The sequence below is a fragment of the Pleurodeles waltl genome, chromosome 9 (assembly GCF_031143425.1).
Source record: "Pleurodeles waltl isolate 20211129_DDA chromosome 9, aPleWal1.hap1.20221129, whole genome shotgun sequence".
In the NCBI taxonomy this organism is placed as follows: Eukaryota; Metazoa; Chordata; class Amphibia; order Caudata; family Salamandridae; genus Pleurodeles; species Pleurodeles waltl.
This window is the reverse complement of record NC_090448.1, coordinates 1,003,435,489-1,003,453,305: the sequence shown is the minus strand read 5'-3', so window position 1 is coordinate 1,003,453,305 and position 17,817 is coordinate 1,003,435,489. Positions and strand designations below refer to the sequence as shown.

The 17,817-nt window shown below is 44.9% G+C and overlaps 1 protein-coding gene across 1 annotated transcript; it reads right to left on the bottom strand.

The window, feature by feature from the left end:
• Nucleotides 1-3,847: 3,847 nt before the first annotated feature.
• On the bottom strand, nucleotides 3,848-6,219 carry INAFM2 (InaF motif containing 2). The gene has a single exon (XM_069208591.1). It carries the CDS (start codon nucleotides 5,845-5,847, stop codon nucleotides 4,579-4,581), a length of 1,269 nt encoding a protein of 422 aa, XP_069064692.1. The 5' UTR covers nucleotides 5,848-6,219; the 3' UTR covers nucleotides 3,848-4,578.
• Nucleotides 6,220-17,817: the final 11,598 nt, after the last annotated feature.

The window sequence follows — 17,817 nt, the reverse complement described above, 5'->3', positions numbered from 1 at the left end:
CCCAATGCACGCACCAGCCCCACTGCTTTGGAGAATACCTCCATGCATATATTATGTCTAACATCCCCGCACACTTGAACAACATCCATAATCATAGATCCCACAACACACCCTAATACCACAATCTCCAGAGACATGCATCCTAAAGACAATGGTCGGTCTGCAGAAGCAAACGCAGAAGAATCACCATGTCTTGCTCAACCCAGTGGTCCATGTTCTGCACATCACAACAAAGCTGCACTCTCACACAATTTACATAACTGCCATTATCTAAAATTGTGTCTTTTGGTGCTATTGCACTTACTGAAATCTAATTCTGCTAATCCTTCCCACCACTGTTTTACTACTAACATATAGCCAACACAGAATAAAAAGAAACTGGTGGTGGATGACCTTTATCCACAAGGAGTCCCTTAATATATTAAAGGATTGATTAAACAAACTCTTCTTCATCCTAGTACCTCACTGTGGCAATTTAAAAAACAACATCTCAACCACTGATGCTGAACACCCTATATGGCCCACCAGGCAGCAAAATGTGTTTTGGGGTGGTTTCTTTGATAAAAGCACTGCTCAACTCACCTGCTCTTGTAATCAGATTGTCCTGGGAGATTTAATCCTTACACAGAAAACAACGCTATGATAAACAACATCCTTCTTCAAATAGTTCTTATCAGACAACAACCTAGCACATCACTGAGTCAGAACTACACCGCACCTGATTTTTATAGATAAACACCACTTACAAATATGAAACCCTTTCATATTGGATTGGTCAGATTACTTGTTCACTCCTTTTAAATTCCTGTCCTTAATTCGCATTCCACATACTTAATCGGAGGCAGAAATAGTCACATCTAGAGAAAACACATTGCCACCAAGCACTGGCACAGCTTACAGGCCTGTCTTTAATGTGCTAATGTTTGCAAACTTAAGCATGCACATAGACTATCTGAACTTGTCTCTTCTGTCTCTCCTACATCTGAATCCTGTTTTTATTCCCGAAGCTACTGGTGCTACTGTTTTATTTCCTAAATTTGCATTTTCAGTGCCATGGAATACCACAGGCTTAGAGAATAAAAATAAGTCACCAATAGAGGAGGCACAGAAAAAGACTGGTTGAACAGAGGCACAGAATAAATAGTCTGTGGACATTTGTGCATGTTTGTGTTTGAATAAGTTCACACATAACTGCCAAACCTACTGACTTTGACAACGTCTGGTTACCGTTTGCATGTACACAAAAACGTATGTCCCTCATATTCCCGATGTAGTCAAGATCTCTTTTTGGCAAGTACAGCTCCCCCTATAGATGTCCTGAAAGGGCAGATCCACAGTTCGGAGTGCCTTATCAAATGCATGGTTGCATTACGATAGTTCCTCTTATATGAGAATATTATCTAGCCTATGGCTTGGAACATGTAATTCTCTTTCTTCTGCTTTGATGCCATATATTAACCCCCAATTATGGAGAAAAATGGGACTTATGGTTGCATAGTTGAGACTCAGGTGCTTGCATCAAGCCACCCCTAGGTATTGAGGAAGTATTATCTCTCTCTGTATGATCTGAAAATAGCTCTGTTCATTCACCCCTACTCTCGTGTCAGTGACCAGGTCTAGGCTGGTAATGTAAGACCAACACCATTATCTGTGCAGGCCTCATGGTTGAAGAATATTCTGCAGCAATGACAATTGTTGTGCTTGTTCCGCAGGGAGATAGAGACACAGTTGTTCTAGGCAGGTGGCCTCGTAGCAACACAGAGGAGGAAAAGTGGCAAAAGAATGTTATGTTTGTAGAAAGCGCTATAAAAGACTTCTGATTCACACAGACTTTCAGTGGTGAACAGTTACAGTTAACAATATTTCACCATTTCACTGTTAACTATACAGAAAAACTTAACAGTTAGAAACAGGCTAACAGCTAGATATCACGAGTGCATAGTCACACTTAACAAGATACTACCAGTATATAAATGGCAGTTAACTAGAACCCTGAAACTAACACTTAGCCCTAAACAGGCTCACTTACAGCAGTTAACTAGAAATCACTAGTTAACCACTGTAGTTAGTTAGACATGACCAGTTAACCGAAAACCTGTTGTGACCCATTACTAGTTAGCTAGTTATACTACCGGCTCAAAATAACAGTTAAATAGGTGGTACAGATTAATAGTTACCTAGATTTTACAAGCTCACTGCTAGCAATTAACTAAATGTCATCTTAAGCAACTAGCCTGAGAGCAATAGTTTTTAGGTAATGCATTTTACACTCTTGACAGTAATATAATTTCAAGTGCATCTGATATATTTTACTGCCAACAAATTAAAGAACACTGACTCAAGACCTTATATGATCCGTTAAGTACCACCAACAAAATTAAAAGGCAAGAGTTGTAAAATAATTTCCTGATCTGGCCCTGCTGTCTTTAATGTGGATTAGTAAACAGCTTGGCTTGAGTATTATCTCTGCCTTGAGTAGTTTCTTCAAGCATGATGGAAACATAATTTGATCCTGTCTTAAAATGCTCTTTCACAATGCGTCCATTATTTTCGGCCACTTGCATACTTTATTTCGACTAGAGTGATAATCTCATTGTTCACACACAAGCAGTGTTCTCTTATTCCTGCCGCCAATGTGATGTATTTCTAACAATGACTAACACACCACATGCCTTTGCTACATATGGTGAACTTTCCATGGCATTAATTATTTTGAGAACAACGCCATCCATATGTTGATGTTGAGTGTCAACGCATGAAGTCAAATGAAATGATGAAGGAACTGTGTTGCTCAAAATGCTAGCTACTAAAAGCCTTTGGCGTATAGTGGTGGCACTCTTGCAACACCACTTGTTTTTTGCCTTCAAGCAAGGGACCCAAGGTATTGCAACCGGCTCAGACCCTCCTTCAATTCAGAAAGAATTGAAGACATATCTCTTCAAGGGGATCTCCACCTCTTTAAACAACTCTTTCTGCCCAGCCAGTTGGATCCTGTGTGTAGAGTGACCCAGCCACTGCAATCGTATCTCTTGTCTCATGCCCCGTGTTAAGAGCTCAGTTACGTCCCAGCTAGGTTTGCGCTGTACGAATACCACTACATGCATACATGCATCGATGCTGCTCTTGATTATATAAGTTTATGATGGAAACTTCTGAAGTGCCTATGGCAAGGTAAAAGACGGGTAGTATGCTCCAACACCACGAACTGAAACCCAGTGAGTAGCTTCCGGGTTGAAGAAAAGTGCCTGGTGTATTTTGAGAACATGGATTTATAACAGCGCTTAGCCTGTTTTACCAAAAGGTGATCAGAGGGACATTGGGATGAATTGACAGGCTTGAGATCACACAAATATGGGTAAATATTGGATAAGTCATAAATGGACCCCAGATCCTTAGTTTCAAAACCTCCAGTTTGGCCACTACATACAATTTCCTCTGTGAGGCACGTTTGTTATCTCGCAGTCTACCTTACTTTGCTTAAGTTTACATAATTTCGGGAAGCAGTAGGGACCTCGCTCTTAGAACACAGATATCTAGATGTCCAGTGTCCAGTTTAGGCACTTATTTCCTGAACCACAAGGTCAGGTCTGTGAGGTATTCCACGCTGTTAAAGATAACACAATTCTGGACAAGCAGTGGGAAAGCTAAGATTAGACCGGGCATACTTAGTGGATGTATGTGCAAGGCTAGTGCTAGACATAATCTCCCTGGGACACACGTGTGAATTCTATGATTTATTCACTAGTAACTTGGTGCAAGACTAGAGACAACCAGTATACCACCCCTGCCACTTTCTTCTACCGCCTGCATTAAAAAACTACACTTTATCATTTCTGAGTGCGGCAAATTGGCTGAGACAGTTGTTTAAAAATATTTCTGAATTAAAGTTTCCCAGCACCTGATTGAGGGTTTTGGATGTTATGTCATAGTGATGACGAGTGATGCTTTTACGTTTTTGAACCTTAATGACACATAATCAAACCTATCTTGGTGACGGCGTTTAACAGCAAATGCCAGGAGAATTGAATGCATGGAACACTCATGAAACTGATATTTCTATAAAGTCGTTATATTTTATACATCAGAACTATTATAACATACCTGAGCGAGTTCCACTCCGTGTGGCGAAGATAACCTCATAAATGTAAATTAATAAAACTGTAGCTAATACCAACGACAGTGCCCGAATACCCACCAGGAAAGCTATTCGAAACGCTGTCGAAATTAAAAAATATCTCTGCTATGAGAAAAAAGTCAAGAGTTTTTCAAAGCCCCAATTCAAAGTCTGCTGTAGATTTCAAGCCGCGCAGTAGCATAAAAAACAAACATAAACAAATAATAACAAGGCTCTCTTCCTTAGCATCAATTTTCTATAGCATTTTCCTTGATTGTTTAGCTTTGAGTCAAAAAATTATGTAAACTTTTCAAGCAGAAATTAAAATGTACAATATGAAAATCTCTAGAGGTGCATATCTGTCATATAAAACTAGAATCCATGTACAATTTATTTTCGTAAGATCCAGCCAAGGGCAGACGGACACTGACATCAGAATGTTTCAGAACTCCCTGGTGGGGGCCTTATAGACTCCCCTGGGCTGTGGGTGGGTACTCTGATGGCCCCTTGTCACTGTCTGCGGAGGGGACCGTTCTGGGCCTCTCGTCCAGGTGTGGAGTCTGTTCCCCTATCGAGAATGTACTTCCCCTCACATCAAAATCCCCTTCCGACGTCTCTGAAGAAAAGGAGGTCCTTGTTTCTGTTGCTCCAGAAGGATACCTGACATCCGGGTCACCCCCGGGAGCTTCCGTGCTACTCTGAAAGGTCTTTGTTGTTGAGATCCCTGTAGGAAGCCTAGAAGCACGGCTGGCAGATACAGTTTCAGCCTGTGCACTGAAGTCAGGGGTGTCTGTAGGCCTCGGATGCGTGGTACCCTCTTCTATAAAAATCTCTGTTTGTACAGAGGTGTCTGCGGGCCTCCAGCGCGTGGTAGACTCTTGAACGTTAAAACTGTCCCGAGATTGTGCAGATCCCTTCACGGAAGAGTCGGTGGGCCCCCAGTGCGTGGGATCCTCTTTGGCAGTGCCCCTTGTTTGGACATACCCCGTGCCTGTGGGCCTCAAGGGGGTGCTAGACTCTTGTTCTTTCACATAGCCCCTTGTTTGGACAGACTCCACGCCACTGGTGTCTGCAGCCCTCGAGCTCGTGGTGGCCTCCTTCACATAGTCCCCTGTTCCAAGAGACCCCCTAAGTACTGCTACATCGCCCGGGTTATAGTGTGATGTAGTCACGGTGGCCTCTTGAACTCTGCTGATGGGATGATCAGTCATTAAGGGCGATGTCTGAAGCTCTTGCTGCAGACCTGCATCCACGTGTTTATCCCCCGTAAAAGCCGGTGGCTGTGGAGTCTGTGGCAGACTTGGGTCCACCCTCCTTTGGCTCGCGAACACCTCTTCACCCTGAACAGCTGCACCTCCTCTGGGCCGCAGTGACCTTTTCTGTGACTCCGGATCTGAAGCCCCCAAGGCCATCCCTGCAGCCCGGCCAGCCGGGGTGCTGTTGGTGGGGCTGAGGTCAGGCAGGCCGGCCGTGGCGGTGGTGTTGTCCATCTCGACGGTTACCTCCTGGCCCGGGTTGACTTGGTCGCCGCTGGAGCGCACGGGCTTCCAGATGAGGCTGTAGTAGATGGCCAGGATGATGGCAGCCAGAGACACGGAGAGGACGTAGGCGAACACGGTGGCCAGTCTCACCCACTTCTTGTTGGTCTTGGCAGCCATCTTCGCCTTCTTGTCCCCCGTGTAGGTGGCGGGCTTGCCTCGCTCCATGTTGGGCATGAAGTCTTTGTCCTTCATGTTGCCCCGGTGTTTACCTCTGTGCTCCACCGCCCCGTCCGTCTTGAAGGGATGAGGTTGCAGCCAGTTCAAAGAAGAAACGCAGGGGTTTTAGAGAGCGGACGCGTCGCCCATCAAATCTCTCCCAGGGCTCCGTTGCTGGTCTTTGCCTGGGAATCAATCACTGAATGGCATCTTCGCAGCTCCCAGTGCCTGCACTGCATCGTGGTCTTCCGGGTGGTGCAGGCCTCTGCAGCTTGCGTCTCAAATACAGCGGCGCTGTTACTGGCTGGGCTGCGCGCAGAGCATCTCACAGGCTTGCCAACTAATATTGTATCCACGATCAGTAAGTAAACGCTGCCGTCTCCATCCTCAGGCGAATGAAGCAGCTGCCTCGGCAATAAACAGCAGGCAAAGGATGGGGAGGCTGAGGGGAGGAGGGCGCGGGCTGCTCTTAAAGGGACATCCATGCCTTTCCAGGAGGATGCTGAGGCGAGAGAGCTCATCGACGCCGTTGTCACGGCAACCGTGACAGCTGCCTTGTTATGGACGCAGTCATGACAGCTGGAAAGCTCATGACACATCAAATATCAAAGTTGCACAGTGGCCGTACGTAGTCAGCGGCGTTGTTTCATCGACTGCGCAGGTTCACGGGTCGCACTCGCAGCCTTACTATCAATGTTCACCAGGTGGTAATTCACATTTGTACCTGTAGAATGTGATGTTGGAAATCTATCTCACTTTACAAATAGGATAGCGTTAACTCTAATTGCACAGGTGTTCAAAGTAGGGAAGTGTGAAAAATAGTCACATGAATATTTCTCCTGATATGGGGAATAAGCAGGTTCAGTGCACTGTCGTAACAATAACCCCTGGAGCCCCCGAGCTCCAGGGGGCCCCTTCAGCACTGTGAACTGGTGGCGGGTCCCTGGCCTGAATGCTCCTAACTAGGCTGCCCCCCCATGTACGTTGCAGACTCCCCTCAAGTTTCGTTACGCCACAGGTGTAATGATGTGTGCAGGTCTAGTTGCCAGCAGGCAGCATGGCTATTTGTTTGACCCAGAAGGCCAGGACTGTTTCCTAGGTGCTGGGGTGTTATAAATAAAGGTGGAAGGTGATGACAGGGCCTTCCTCCCTGTACCCACACTGTGCCAACCTGTCTTTACATGCGCATAGCGCTAGTATGCATGCAAGTTATTAGCGACCCCCCCCTACTATACTGGCGATGAGAGGGTGTCGCTTACACGCTCACCTGCCAATATTGCCAGACGCGGCATGCATCAGCTTTGCTTCAGTTAAGTCCGAGAGCTCCGGGATCGTGTCTTCTCGAAGCAGCTCGGCAGACGCATGTGATGAAGCAGAAAAAGAAAGACTAACAAACATTCATATATCATGTAACAAAATCGTATAAGACAATGTGATTTTAGCAAAGAAAAATAATGTATGTAGAAAATGTGCCCACGGAGTAGGTCACCATTAGTATAAACAAGCTTAATTAATCATGAAAACCGACAAATGTATTAAAATGTCATAATTGCAGCTATATTCTATGATTTTCTTGTTAAACTGTTATATGCTTAGCTTAAATTTAGCAGAGGCTTTGGCCTAGTTGCCTGGTCTCAATTTTAACTGCGTAAGTTTTCACTTGTATTAACAAAGACATGCTTTAAACCTTTAAAAGCTGTATTCTTCCAGAAGAATGACTAATACACTTATCTCAAGGTTGCGTGTTAGGCAACTTTCATCCCCTTTGAAGCAAGGTCAGTTTCTGCAGGTGCAGACAATAAAGACACTGATGCAGAATTAATTGGCAACTTTGTTGCTACTTGTGTTCCAAAACTCCAAGGACACCTTATGCGTAGATGAGTATTAAGAGAAAAGACACTATTCATTGGTCAAAGAGAAATCACCTCATGGACCCTCCAATGGAAGAGTCTGAAGAATTTGGAACTTTTCTTACTTAATCCCATCGGACGGAGAGAAACTAGCCATTTTTCTTTGATGCCATTTTGAAGCCACATTCGAGAATCCATTTTGATGACACTTTGATGCTTTTTCTCTATCCCAGAGAGAGAAACTTTAAAGAATTCTCACCCTAGAGACTTTAACTTTACTTTGCCTTGCCCATTCAATAACTTTTGTTCCCCCATTTTCCTTGCTGCTGCAAGGAAAACTTGCCTTAAACTTTGCCCCCTTGAAGTTTGCCCCATGCTGATCGAACCAGTACCTGAAGGATAAAGACTTTCCTTGAATGCTGATTGTATTTGGTAATTATAAAAGGATAAATGTATTTTTTGTTGTATTTTCCTTCTTAGGTACCAACTGCTTATTTTTGACAGAGCCTAAGCTAGAAGGTTTCAAAATTTATGTTGATTAAATTCATTTTTGCATGAAGCCCCACATGCCAATGCTAATCAGAGGTTAGTTGAGGTATTCATTTGATGCACCATGCTGAATTGAAATCTTGTTATGCTGACCGATGTATGAAATTAGTCAATTTCAGTTACTTTTATTAGTGATTTGCATTGCTATAGCCGAGTGCATTATAATCCAAGTTTTGCGTAGATTGCGTTTCTTCCGTCGTTATGGACAGCCAGTAATGTTCGTATATGTGTATCATTTGATTTTGAGACTTACTTATATTGTGTTAGCTTTGTTAATATAGGGAAATAAACTCATTAACTTTTAATAAACAGGTGTGGTTATTCATGACTGAAATGTCATGGTGTGTCTAATTACTGATTTTCTGTTTAACTAATTTGTTGATTGATTACTAATCGAGTAAATGATTATTGATTATTGATTTGAGGGATCCGAAAATTCTTTGGATGAGGAGAACTCAACCCGGTCAAAAGGTTCACCGACCTCCGGCATGTCCAAGTATAAGTAATTTATAAGGACTGGACGCGCTATCACATGTGATGCCTGCAGGCCTCATCAGGCCGATCGTAGATTAACCCACGTGGTGGAAAGACCTGCTGTTCCTAGTCCCGGCCTGCTCCGAGTTGCTGCCGAGAGCCGATTGGAGGACCTGCCCCTCCCCCGAAGTGTGTGAGAGCTGGGCTGCTGATCACCCAGAGGTTGTGGTGCCTGCCGTTTGCCAGCTGTTTTCACGCATGCTGCCCACCGGTCTGTCGAACCAAGTGGCACATCTGCACACCTACAGCAGTGAGGACCCAGAACTGGCATGTGGGGGGAAGACTGATTGGCTGCTTCTGGGGAAGTAAGTGTGACTCCCCTATCAGGCCCAGTTCCGGACCCAATATCAGAGGCCACAGCCTCTGCTCATGGGAAACGCACCACATTTTCTGAAAGTGGCAATTGGCAAAACAGATGGAGCATGCGACTGGCTTTTGTATTCCACATGAATGCTCTCCTGCCAGTGGTGAAACACATGATCGGGGATCTGCAAGGCGAATCATAAGTGAAGGACTTGGATGTGGTCTGCAGTGAGTGTGTGTGTCCAGAAATACCTAAATCAAGCACAGGTTGCGCAGTGACCATGGCAGACAACCTGGTGCCGGCCTCTCACCCACCACCACAACACACCATGGTGAGTGGGCTCCTGCCGTTCAGCGAGCTAGCAGATCCAGCCACGGCATCGCTCAGATGGAAAGTATGGGTCAGACAACTATAGGACTATTTCGTAGCTACCCACGAACGGGACGGAGCAGTCAAGAGATCCCTACTCCTCCATTTTGCAGGGGATGAAGTTTAAAAACTCTTTAGACACCTCCCAAACACAGGCAACTATGATGACTATGATGCTGTGGTGAGAGCACTAAATGGGCATTTTGTTCCGCAACTAAATCCAGACTTTGACCGTTTTAAACTTCGTCAAGCACACCAGAGAGAGGGAGAGTCCATTGACCAATTCTATGCCCGACAGAGAGCTTGCAAGCACGTGCATGGAAGATGATCAACAGAAGGAGATACAAGCACAAATTATACAAGGATGTAGGAACAAGACGCTCAGAGGCCTCATATTGAGGCAAGCCAACATCAACCTAGATGAAATATTAATAATGGCACAATCTCATGATCTGTCATCAGCCAGAGCAGCCGAGATGGACCTAGCCATGTCACAAACAATGGAAAAGCCCCAGTGGTCAAGATGGAATGTGTGGATGCAGTGCAGATACAGCAGACAAAGAAAAAGTCTAGACTGTATGCCCCAGCCAGATAAGGGGGTCACTGTGACTATTGCGGGAGAGAAGAACACAACCCAAAGGATTGCCCAACTCAAGATAAAACATGTCCAAACTGCGGGAAACTGAACCATTTCGCCACTGTCTGCAAGGGAGGCATAAGAGGGAGAGGAGAGGGAGGCGTGCACCCACCAGAGCAATCAAACAAATATAGTTGGATGACCCAGTATCACGAGGCACATGTTACCCAACACCCCGTTACACACTGGAAGATTCCTCTCCAGAGGAAAAAGAAGAGGTATTCCTAATATCGTTCACAAATGCTCTGAAGAAACACCAGCGACCCCAGCCAACGTGCATAGTTGAGATACCTGGGTCTCTTGTCAAAGCACTCATAGACACTGGAGCGTCAGTGAATGTGATGGGCATTCAACAACATGAGCGACTCCAGCCTCGCCTGCCACTGGCACCATCGAATTGCAAGATATTCACATACGGGTGCCGCACATGCCTACCTCTAAAGGGGCGAATGACAGTAAAAGTCCAGACGGAGGGTACAGCAATCCATGCCACATTCCATGTAAACAGGGAAAGGGGCACTCTCCTTGGCAGCCAGTTGGCAGAAGAGTTAGGACTGGTGTCATTTGCAAGAAGCTTAACAGCATGCCAGATAGACAAGTTGCTGGGACAATTCCCGGAGCTGTTTACCAGACTAGTCTGGTTAAAAGCACCTCCATTTCAGCTTCACATTGACAAGACAGTGAAGCTGGTTGCTCTGCAACACCGATGCATCCTGTTTCATCTCCGACCACTAGTGGAACAGGAGCTAAACAACCTTGAGGACCAAGGGGTCAGAGAGAAGGTGTCGGGACCCACCCCCTCGGTATCGCCAATGGTAATAGCCAAAAAGCCAAAACAGCCAGAGAAAATCAGGCTCTGCATTGACATACCGGTCCCCAACAAGGCCATCAGAAGGGAGAGGCACATTATTTCCACAATAGATGACATAAATGCAGACCTCAATGGTTCCAAATGGTTCTCCAAATTAGACCTGAATGCCGGATATCACCTTCTAAGCCTAGCACAGCAGAGCAGATACATTACAAAGTTTTCGATGCACCTGGGATTGAGAAGCTATAAATGACTGAGTTTTGGCATATCATTGGCTGCCAAAGTATTCCAGGACGCAATCCGTCAGACTTTATCCGGACTGCCGGGTGTCATGAATGTCAGTAATGACATCCTGATATATTCTGCTGCTGCTGAGGACCATCACCGACACCTGAAGTCCACTCTCAAGTAGCTATCAGAGCATTGGCTCACCCTCCACAAGAACAAGTGCTCTTTTTTTTCAAACCTCAATTGAATTTTTCAGATACGTGTTCAATCAGAATGACATTCAAGTGGACCTGAGGAAGTCCAACTCGATTAGACAAACCACAGCCTCGCAAACTGTGACGGAAGTATGGATTTCTGGGAATGGGGACGTATTGTGGAAGATTCATTCCGGAACTGACCACACTATCTGAGCCACTTTGAGCCCTTATGAAAGCCGCTGCACCATGGGTGTGGGGGAGCTGAGAAGAACGAGTGTTTCAAGTGCCTAAGGAGGTGCTCCTGTGCAAGAACACCATGGCATACTTCAACCCTGCAAAGAGCTTGTGGTTGACGTGAGCCCGGTGGGACTCAGTGCCTTTGTAACCCAGCAAAGTGAACCAGGCAGGTGTACTCCACTTGCATATGCTAGCAAGGCTTTGATCCCAACCAAACAGCGCTATTCCCAAACTGAGAGGGAGGCCCTGGTCATCAAGTGGGCTTGCAACCATTTCCATCTGTATCTACAAGAAAGACCATTCCGGGTGGTCACAGATCACCGGCCACTTGTTCCTCTGTTCAAGGGGACTGCACCTCATCCACCTCCCTGAATCAAACGGTGGGCCATACAATTCTAACACTATTGTATGGAAGTGGTGTACCAACCTGGTGCCAGGAATACTGATGACTTCCTCTCAAGGCACCCTTTGGAGCAGGCTCAGGTCAACAGCTAGGAGGAGGAAGCCACTGAAGCACATGTACAAGCACTTGCTCATGGCAGTTGTCCCAAAGTGATAAATGTGAAGGAAATTTCAAAGGCCATCATGGTAGATGATGTTCTGCTGCGAGTGAAACAAGTCCTGGAAAACAGCTCCTGGCATGGTTTTCTGCGAAACACAGATAATTGGACCGGAACTGAGAAAGATAGATTTAAAAAGTTATGGAGGGTACGGAACAAACTTAGATCGACCCCAGATGGGCTGTAGACACCACACATGAGGGAGATGGTGTAGTTCCCTGGACTTGAGGTGGGTAGATGATTGTGTGCGACAATGCCCAGCCTGCCAGCTGATGGCCATCCCTGATGCACCTGTATCAGTCATCAGAGAAGAGCCGTGCATCACCCCATGGTCAAGGGTCAGCCTTGATTTCTGGAGTTTCCCAGATGGCCGAATCACCATGGTTCTCATGGATGGATATTCTAAGTATCGGATTGTTTAGATTATTGAGTCCACAGCATTTACTAATGTTGGTCCGACCCTCGAGAAAGTCTTTTGCCATGTTTGGTCTCCCGGATGAGATCAAGACTGACAATGGGCCTTCTTTTCAAGGGGCTGAGTTTCAGTAATTAATGAGGCACCTGGGCATCCGACATCGGAAGATCACGCCACAATGGCCTCAAGCCAACTGTGAGGTCAAGTATTTTATGCGCACGCTTAACAAAGTTCTTCGAATTGCGACTTTGGAGGCTAATGAACCTGAGAACCGCCTGCATCAGTTCCTACGGGAATACAGAGGAGCACCTCACTGTAATACGAGCTGAGCTGTGTGGTCCTTAATGCTCGTAGGATAGAGACGAGACATCATTCCTACTCCTCCTGGATGGCAGCCTTCACCCTACTGCCCGGGGCGAACACAGGCCAGAAGAAGGGAAATGAATGACCGGGTGAGTAAAACACTGCGCGCCACGCCACGGAACATCCGGATTGGTGAATGAGTGAGCCTAAAAAAAGGAAACCTGGCTGGAAATTCCACATGCCATACCGTCCAGGAGTCTCATGAGAGTGCGAGCAGATCCCAATCACAGAGGTACAACCTTACACCTAATCCACCACCCAGTCAGAAACTGAAAGACTTTGTGTGTCATTTAACTTTATAGGTGTTTGAATCCAGTTGGGAAGGGATGTAATGATGTGTGCAGGTCTAGTTGACAGAAGGCAGTACGACTGCTTGTTTGACCCAGAAGGCCGGGACTGTTTCCTAGGTGCCGGGTGTTATAAATAAAGGTGGAAGGTGAAGACAGGGCCTTCCTTCCTGTACCCGCACTCTTTGTCAGCCTGTCTTTACATGTGCATAGCGCTAGTGTGCGTGCAAGCTATTAGCACGCCCCCATCAACAGGCACAGTGGCAAAGTCTGCATGTTTTTTTCTGTATGTGATATGGTCAATTCTTGCTGTCGAAGTTCTGGTGACATCATAAACCATAAGCATCAAGGCCGATAGGTGTGTATGTGTCACCAGTGCCCGTGAAGGCAATATGCACCATCTTACACGATTCTGCTGCTGCAGCATTTATCCCATAACTATGGGCCAACCATGTTTACTACGTAATTTACCACATGATTTGTATATTTTTCCGATTTAACAAAAATGTTGTTTCTACTTCAAATGACTGGAAGTAATACTGCCAGAGAAGGTGTCACATAATTTGCTTATTTTACTGCATAGCTTAGCTAACTTTACTCACAATTTAGATGAAGTTTTCGCATAATTCCTGTGACCCTGACAACGGCAAAGCTCTACAGAGTGTTAATGAGCCTGTCAGCATGACAATGAAATCAGTACTCCATAAGGGGTGCAATAAATAGTTACCATATTTCACAGTTCTCTGTGAAATATGGGTTTTATGCCACTGTATTTTGGTGCTTGTGTTGCAAAATAAATATGCCAAAGTTCAATAATGTCTTTCAACAACTATTTTAGAACAGGTTACAATGTTTCTGACTTCCAACAGCAACTCCTAACTACAGGACTTTTTTTATAATACATTGTCTAACAAAGACACTATGGGTCACAAGGAACCTTTACATAAGGAACTTTTACTCCATGTATTTAAGATGGCTGTCATTCAACAGTCCTGTGGCCCCAAGGAAGATATAGTCCTACTTGTCTCCACTCAGGTGTTTTACCCAACACCTGAGTAGCAAGACGTCTGTGATAATGCCTACAATGTGCTGACCCCACCATTCCTTTCTTCTCTGAAATACATTTAAGTTCAGGAACTTTAGAGTAGAGATCCAGCATATGAAGGTAAGTATATCCCACACTGCATTGTGGCAGTGCCCACCAAAGGGCCAACTTTTCAGTGGCTGGGTTTCTGGACTGGGTATCTTTAACTGGACAGTAGCCGGATTCACAGTATCTTCAGTTCTGCGTGGGTGAAAACTTCGGTTGTCAGTTAGAAACTTTCTTCAAATGCAGATTCTTATTAAGTGACCGTAGTTATATACACACTGTACAGTTAGGTGCTGGAGTAGTTTTTCCATTGATATATAGTTTATAGTTTGCCTTGGCCTTCTGCAATGATTCTTCTACCAGTTTCTGAATTTTCTGAAGTTTATTTAACTGTGCTTGTAGGGCACTGATGTAGAAGACGGTAAGTACAATAGTAATATTCTAGGCTTGTGGTTACACACACAAAATATATGTGACGTCCCCTGTGGCAAAATGCTCAGTGTTGTTAGATGTTAATTTTGCTGTCTACCACATATTGCTGCAATCCTTACATTGCTCCACATGTTGATTAAAATGTCTGTCTCACCATCTGTCTGAGGATGATAACTAGTTGGCAGAAGAATTCCCTGTTCTTTGCACAACTCAGACCAAATATTGAGAACCTTTGTCAGTTTTCAAAACCTGTGAAATTCCATGCAAACACATATTATGAATTTCAAAAATATGTGGTAATTCCTAGGAACAAAAGTAAAAAAAAAAAGTGATAGATGGGATTCTTAAATTAATCTAAGTCACTGGTAATTAGTGAGGGCCAAATCCAAGTCCATCGTTTTTTGTCCACTATGCTATCACAGATTAGACCCAGCTATATGCAAATCAGCCATGATACCGCTCAAGTAGGAACTGTCCAACACAAGTCAGGTTTTCTATGAACCAGAATATCAGCAAAACAAGACCTGTTTCACTCTGATTTTGGCTCGCTAGTTGGGTGTAACTTTGTTTGATTGGGACATGATTATGGGAGTCACGTCTGGGCATACCCATTGCACTTAGGGTGTCAAACTGAAGTAAACAAAAAACGAAAACAAAAAAGTGTTGGATGGAATGCTTGCATTAGTCTCATGCATTAGTCCTGCTTTGTATTGGAGTAGAACCAAGGCTGATAAAGTAGGCTTCCATCTAGAATGGCACAATGGGTGAAAAATGGTGGTCTGAAATGCGGACCAGAACAACTACCAATAGCTGAGATTAATTTAAGCATTGCATCTATCACCTTGTTGTTTTTGCAGTAGGTTCCCCTAAGTTCAACAGGTATGCCCAGACGTGGGTCTCATGCACAATGTGCAAAAAGACTCAAGCTATAATTCACTGATGAGATCCAAGTAAGTCAAAACCGAAACGGCTCTTGGATTGTCTTTGTTGCCATCTTTAAATCAACTGGGCCTGGTAGTTCATGTTGGACTATGCCTTTTTGTGCAAGACCAAGATTTATTTGCATACGATGGGTCTCTGTATAAAATTGCACAGTGTGTAAATAAAGATGGTTTAAAATGGAGCCCTGAGTGATCGCCAGTGGCTGAGATTAATTCAAACATTACTTCACCATCTTGCTGTTTTGCAGAGATGCCTTAAGTGTGACAAGTATGCGCAAACATGGGTCATGAGCTCATTGTACTATAGGACTCAAGCAGTGCCTCACTAATGACACCTAAATAGGCGGAAACCGGTCTGTGGTTGCTTGTGTTCCCACCTTCAGGGGTCAGTACAACTATGGCTTGACTGTTCATATTGGAGTGGGACCAAGACTGATTTTCATAAGGTGTCTCTCTGTCTAGAAGTGTACACTGGGTTCCATCACCATGTTATTCTTTGCAGTAGACAACCTAAGTGTGACAAGTATGTCCGGACGTAGACCCTGTGCTCACTGTGTTATAGGACTCAAGCTATACCTCACTGATGACACGTAAGTAGGTCGAAACCAGTCTGCGGTTGCTTGCATTCTCATCAGGAGGGGACCTTGCCTGGTAGTCTGGGCTGGGTTGTTTTGTTGAAGCAAATGAAGATATTAATTGGGTTTTGCGGTGTACACAAAGAAAACTACATTGCAGAGCAGTCCAATAATAGGTTCCACAAATAGAAGCTGAATGAGGAAACAGCAACTGTTCTACTGTGCAGGCTTCTCTTGGACTGACAACATGGGATTATTGTACTAAATGAAATTGACAGAAGGATATACTTATGTGTGAAGAATGCTTACATTTTGAGATATTGTCCGATTCCTGCCCAGTAGCATGTTAAATATTGATAGTGAAGCAGAACTGCTGACTATGCTAAGTGAAATATTTATGCGCACAACTCATCACATTTTGAGTGCCTGAAAAATGTACATTTATTCATGGGATGAAGACCTGCCCAGCTGATTGCACTATAAATAGATGTTACTTTATTCAAAAAAGTTTGAAATGTTAATGTTTTGCATTGGAGTGGGAATAGCTGAACTTTGTTGGCAGTGTGGCTTAGAACAGGTAAATAGACAAAGATGGCATGACGAAGTCACCAATCACTTGCTTATTCTCTATCTTAGACCGAGCACTCCTGGGGTTGTGTTACACATTGTGCCCCGGGGGTGCAACAAGCATGTGCACCCATTTTATGCACCCAGGGGCACAACGGTATTACAGAAGTGGCCACAGATGCTTGTGCATCCCTTTCTGCAATACTTTTAGCATTGGCACACATGTATCACCAGCGCTATCATGAGAAGGCATTCCCTCATTTGCAGAAGGGTGTGGCCCCATGCAAATGAGGGAATCACTTTGCCTCTGCGCCCGCGTTGTATTACTGTTATGGGTTCAGAGGCAAACATGCCTTTAGGAGACACACTGAATGTGTGCCACAAAAAGGTGGCACAGTTTCTTTACTTCTGCTAAAGGCAGCCCTCTGGATGGGGAGGTGTTCCCGTGGACCGCCCAGACATCCCCCTGCTGGCAGGTGCAGTCACTCACTACATCGGTCTGCAAGTGGAGCTCTCTCCCCCCTTCAAAGTGCAGGAGGAATGCCGCCTGCACTTTGAAACACGGAGCAGCTTTGAACAACCACTTCATAATTCACTTTAATGTGCTGCCTCCAGTGCAGCACAAGCTCATGGCTGCCCTGAGGAAGGACATTTTTTGTAACATGGTGGACTGTCTCTGCTTGCACCCTGTGCATGTTTTGAAAGATTCGTCGTTGCACAAACAGGGAAAGTGCACCATATTCATATTACGATCCCTGTGGCAACATATGGTGCACCTGTTACAATAGGCAGGTGCAAACATTGCCTGTCTCTATTGGGAGCTGAATGAAAAGTGTTTCAAAGTGCAGAAAACACTAGTGTGTAATGCAGTTTGAGAACAACACAGGATTTTTTATTGCGGTTACTTCAGTCTGTCTAAAGCTACATTGCTGTCTAAGAGGGTCCGGGACTTAGATTGCTGAACATTGTAGTGAGAGGGATCTGATAGGCGGTGGGTTAGAAAAGTGAGCAGATCCCAAATCAAAGATGGTGAAGGAGAATGGAGGCAGAGGGAGAGGAG

Coding starts and splice junctions, on each gene's coding strand:
- INAFM2 (XM_069208591.1), bottom strand. CDS start 5,847: ATGAAGGACAAAGACTTCATGCCCAACATGGAGCGAGGCAAGCCCGCC.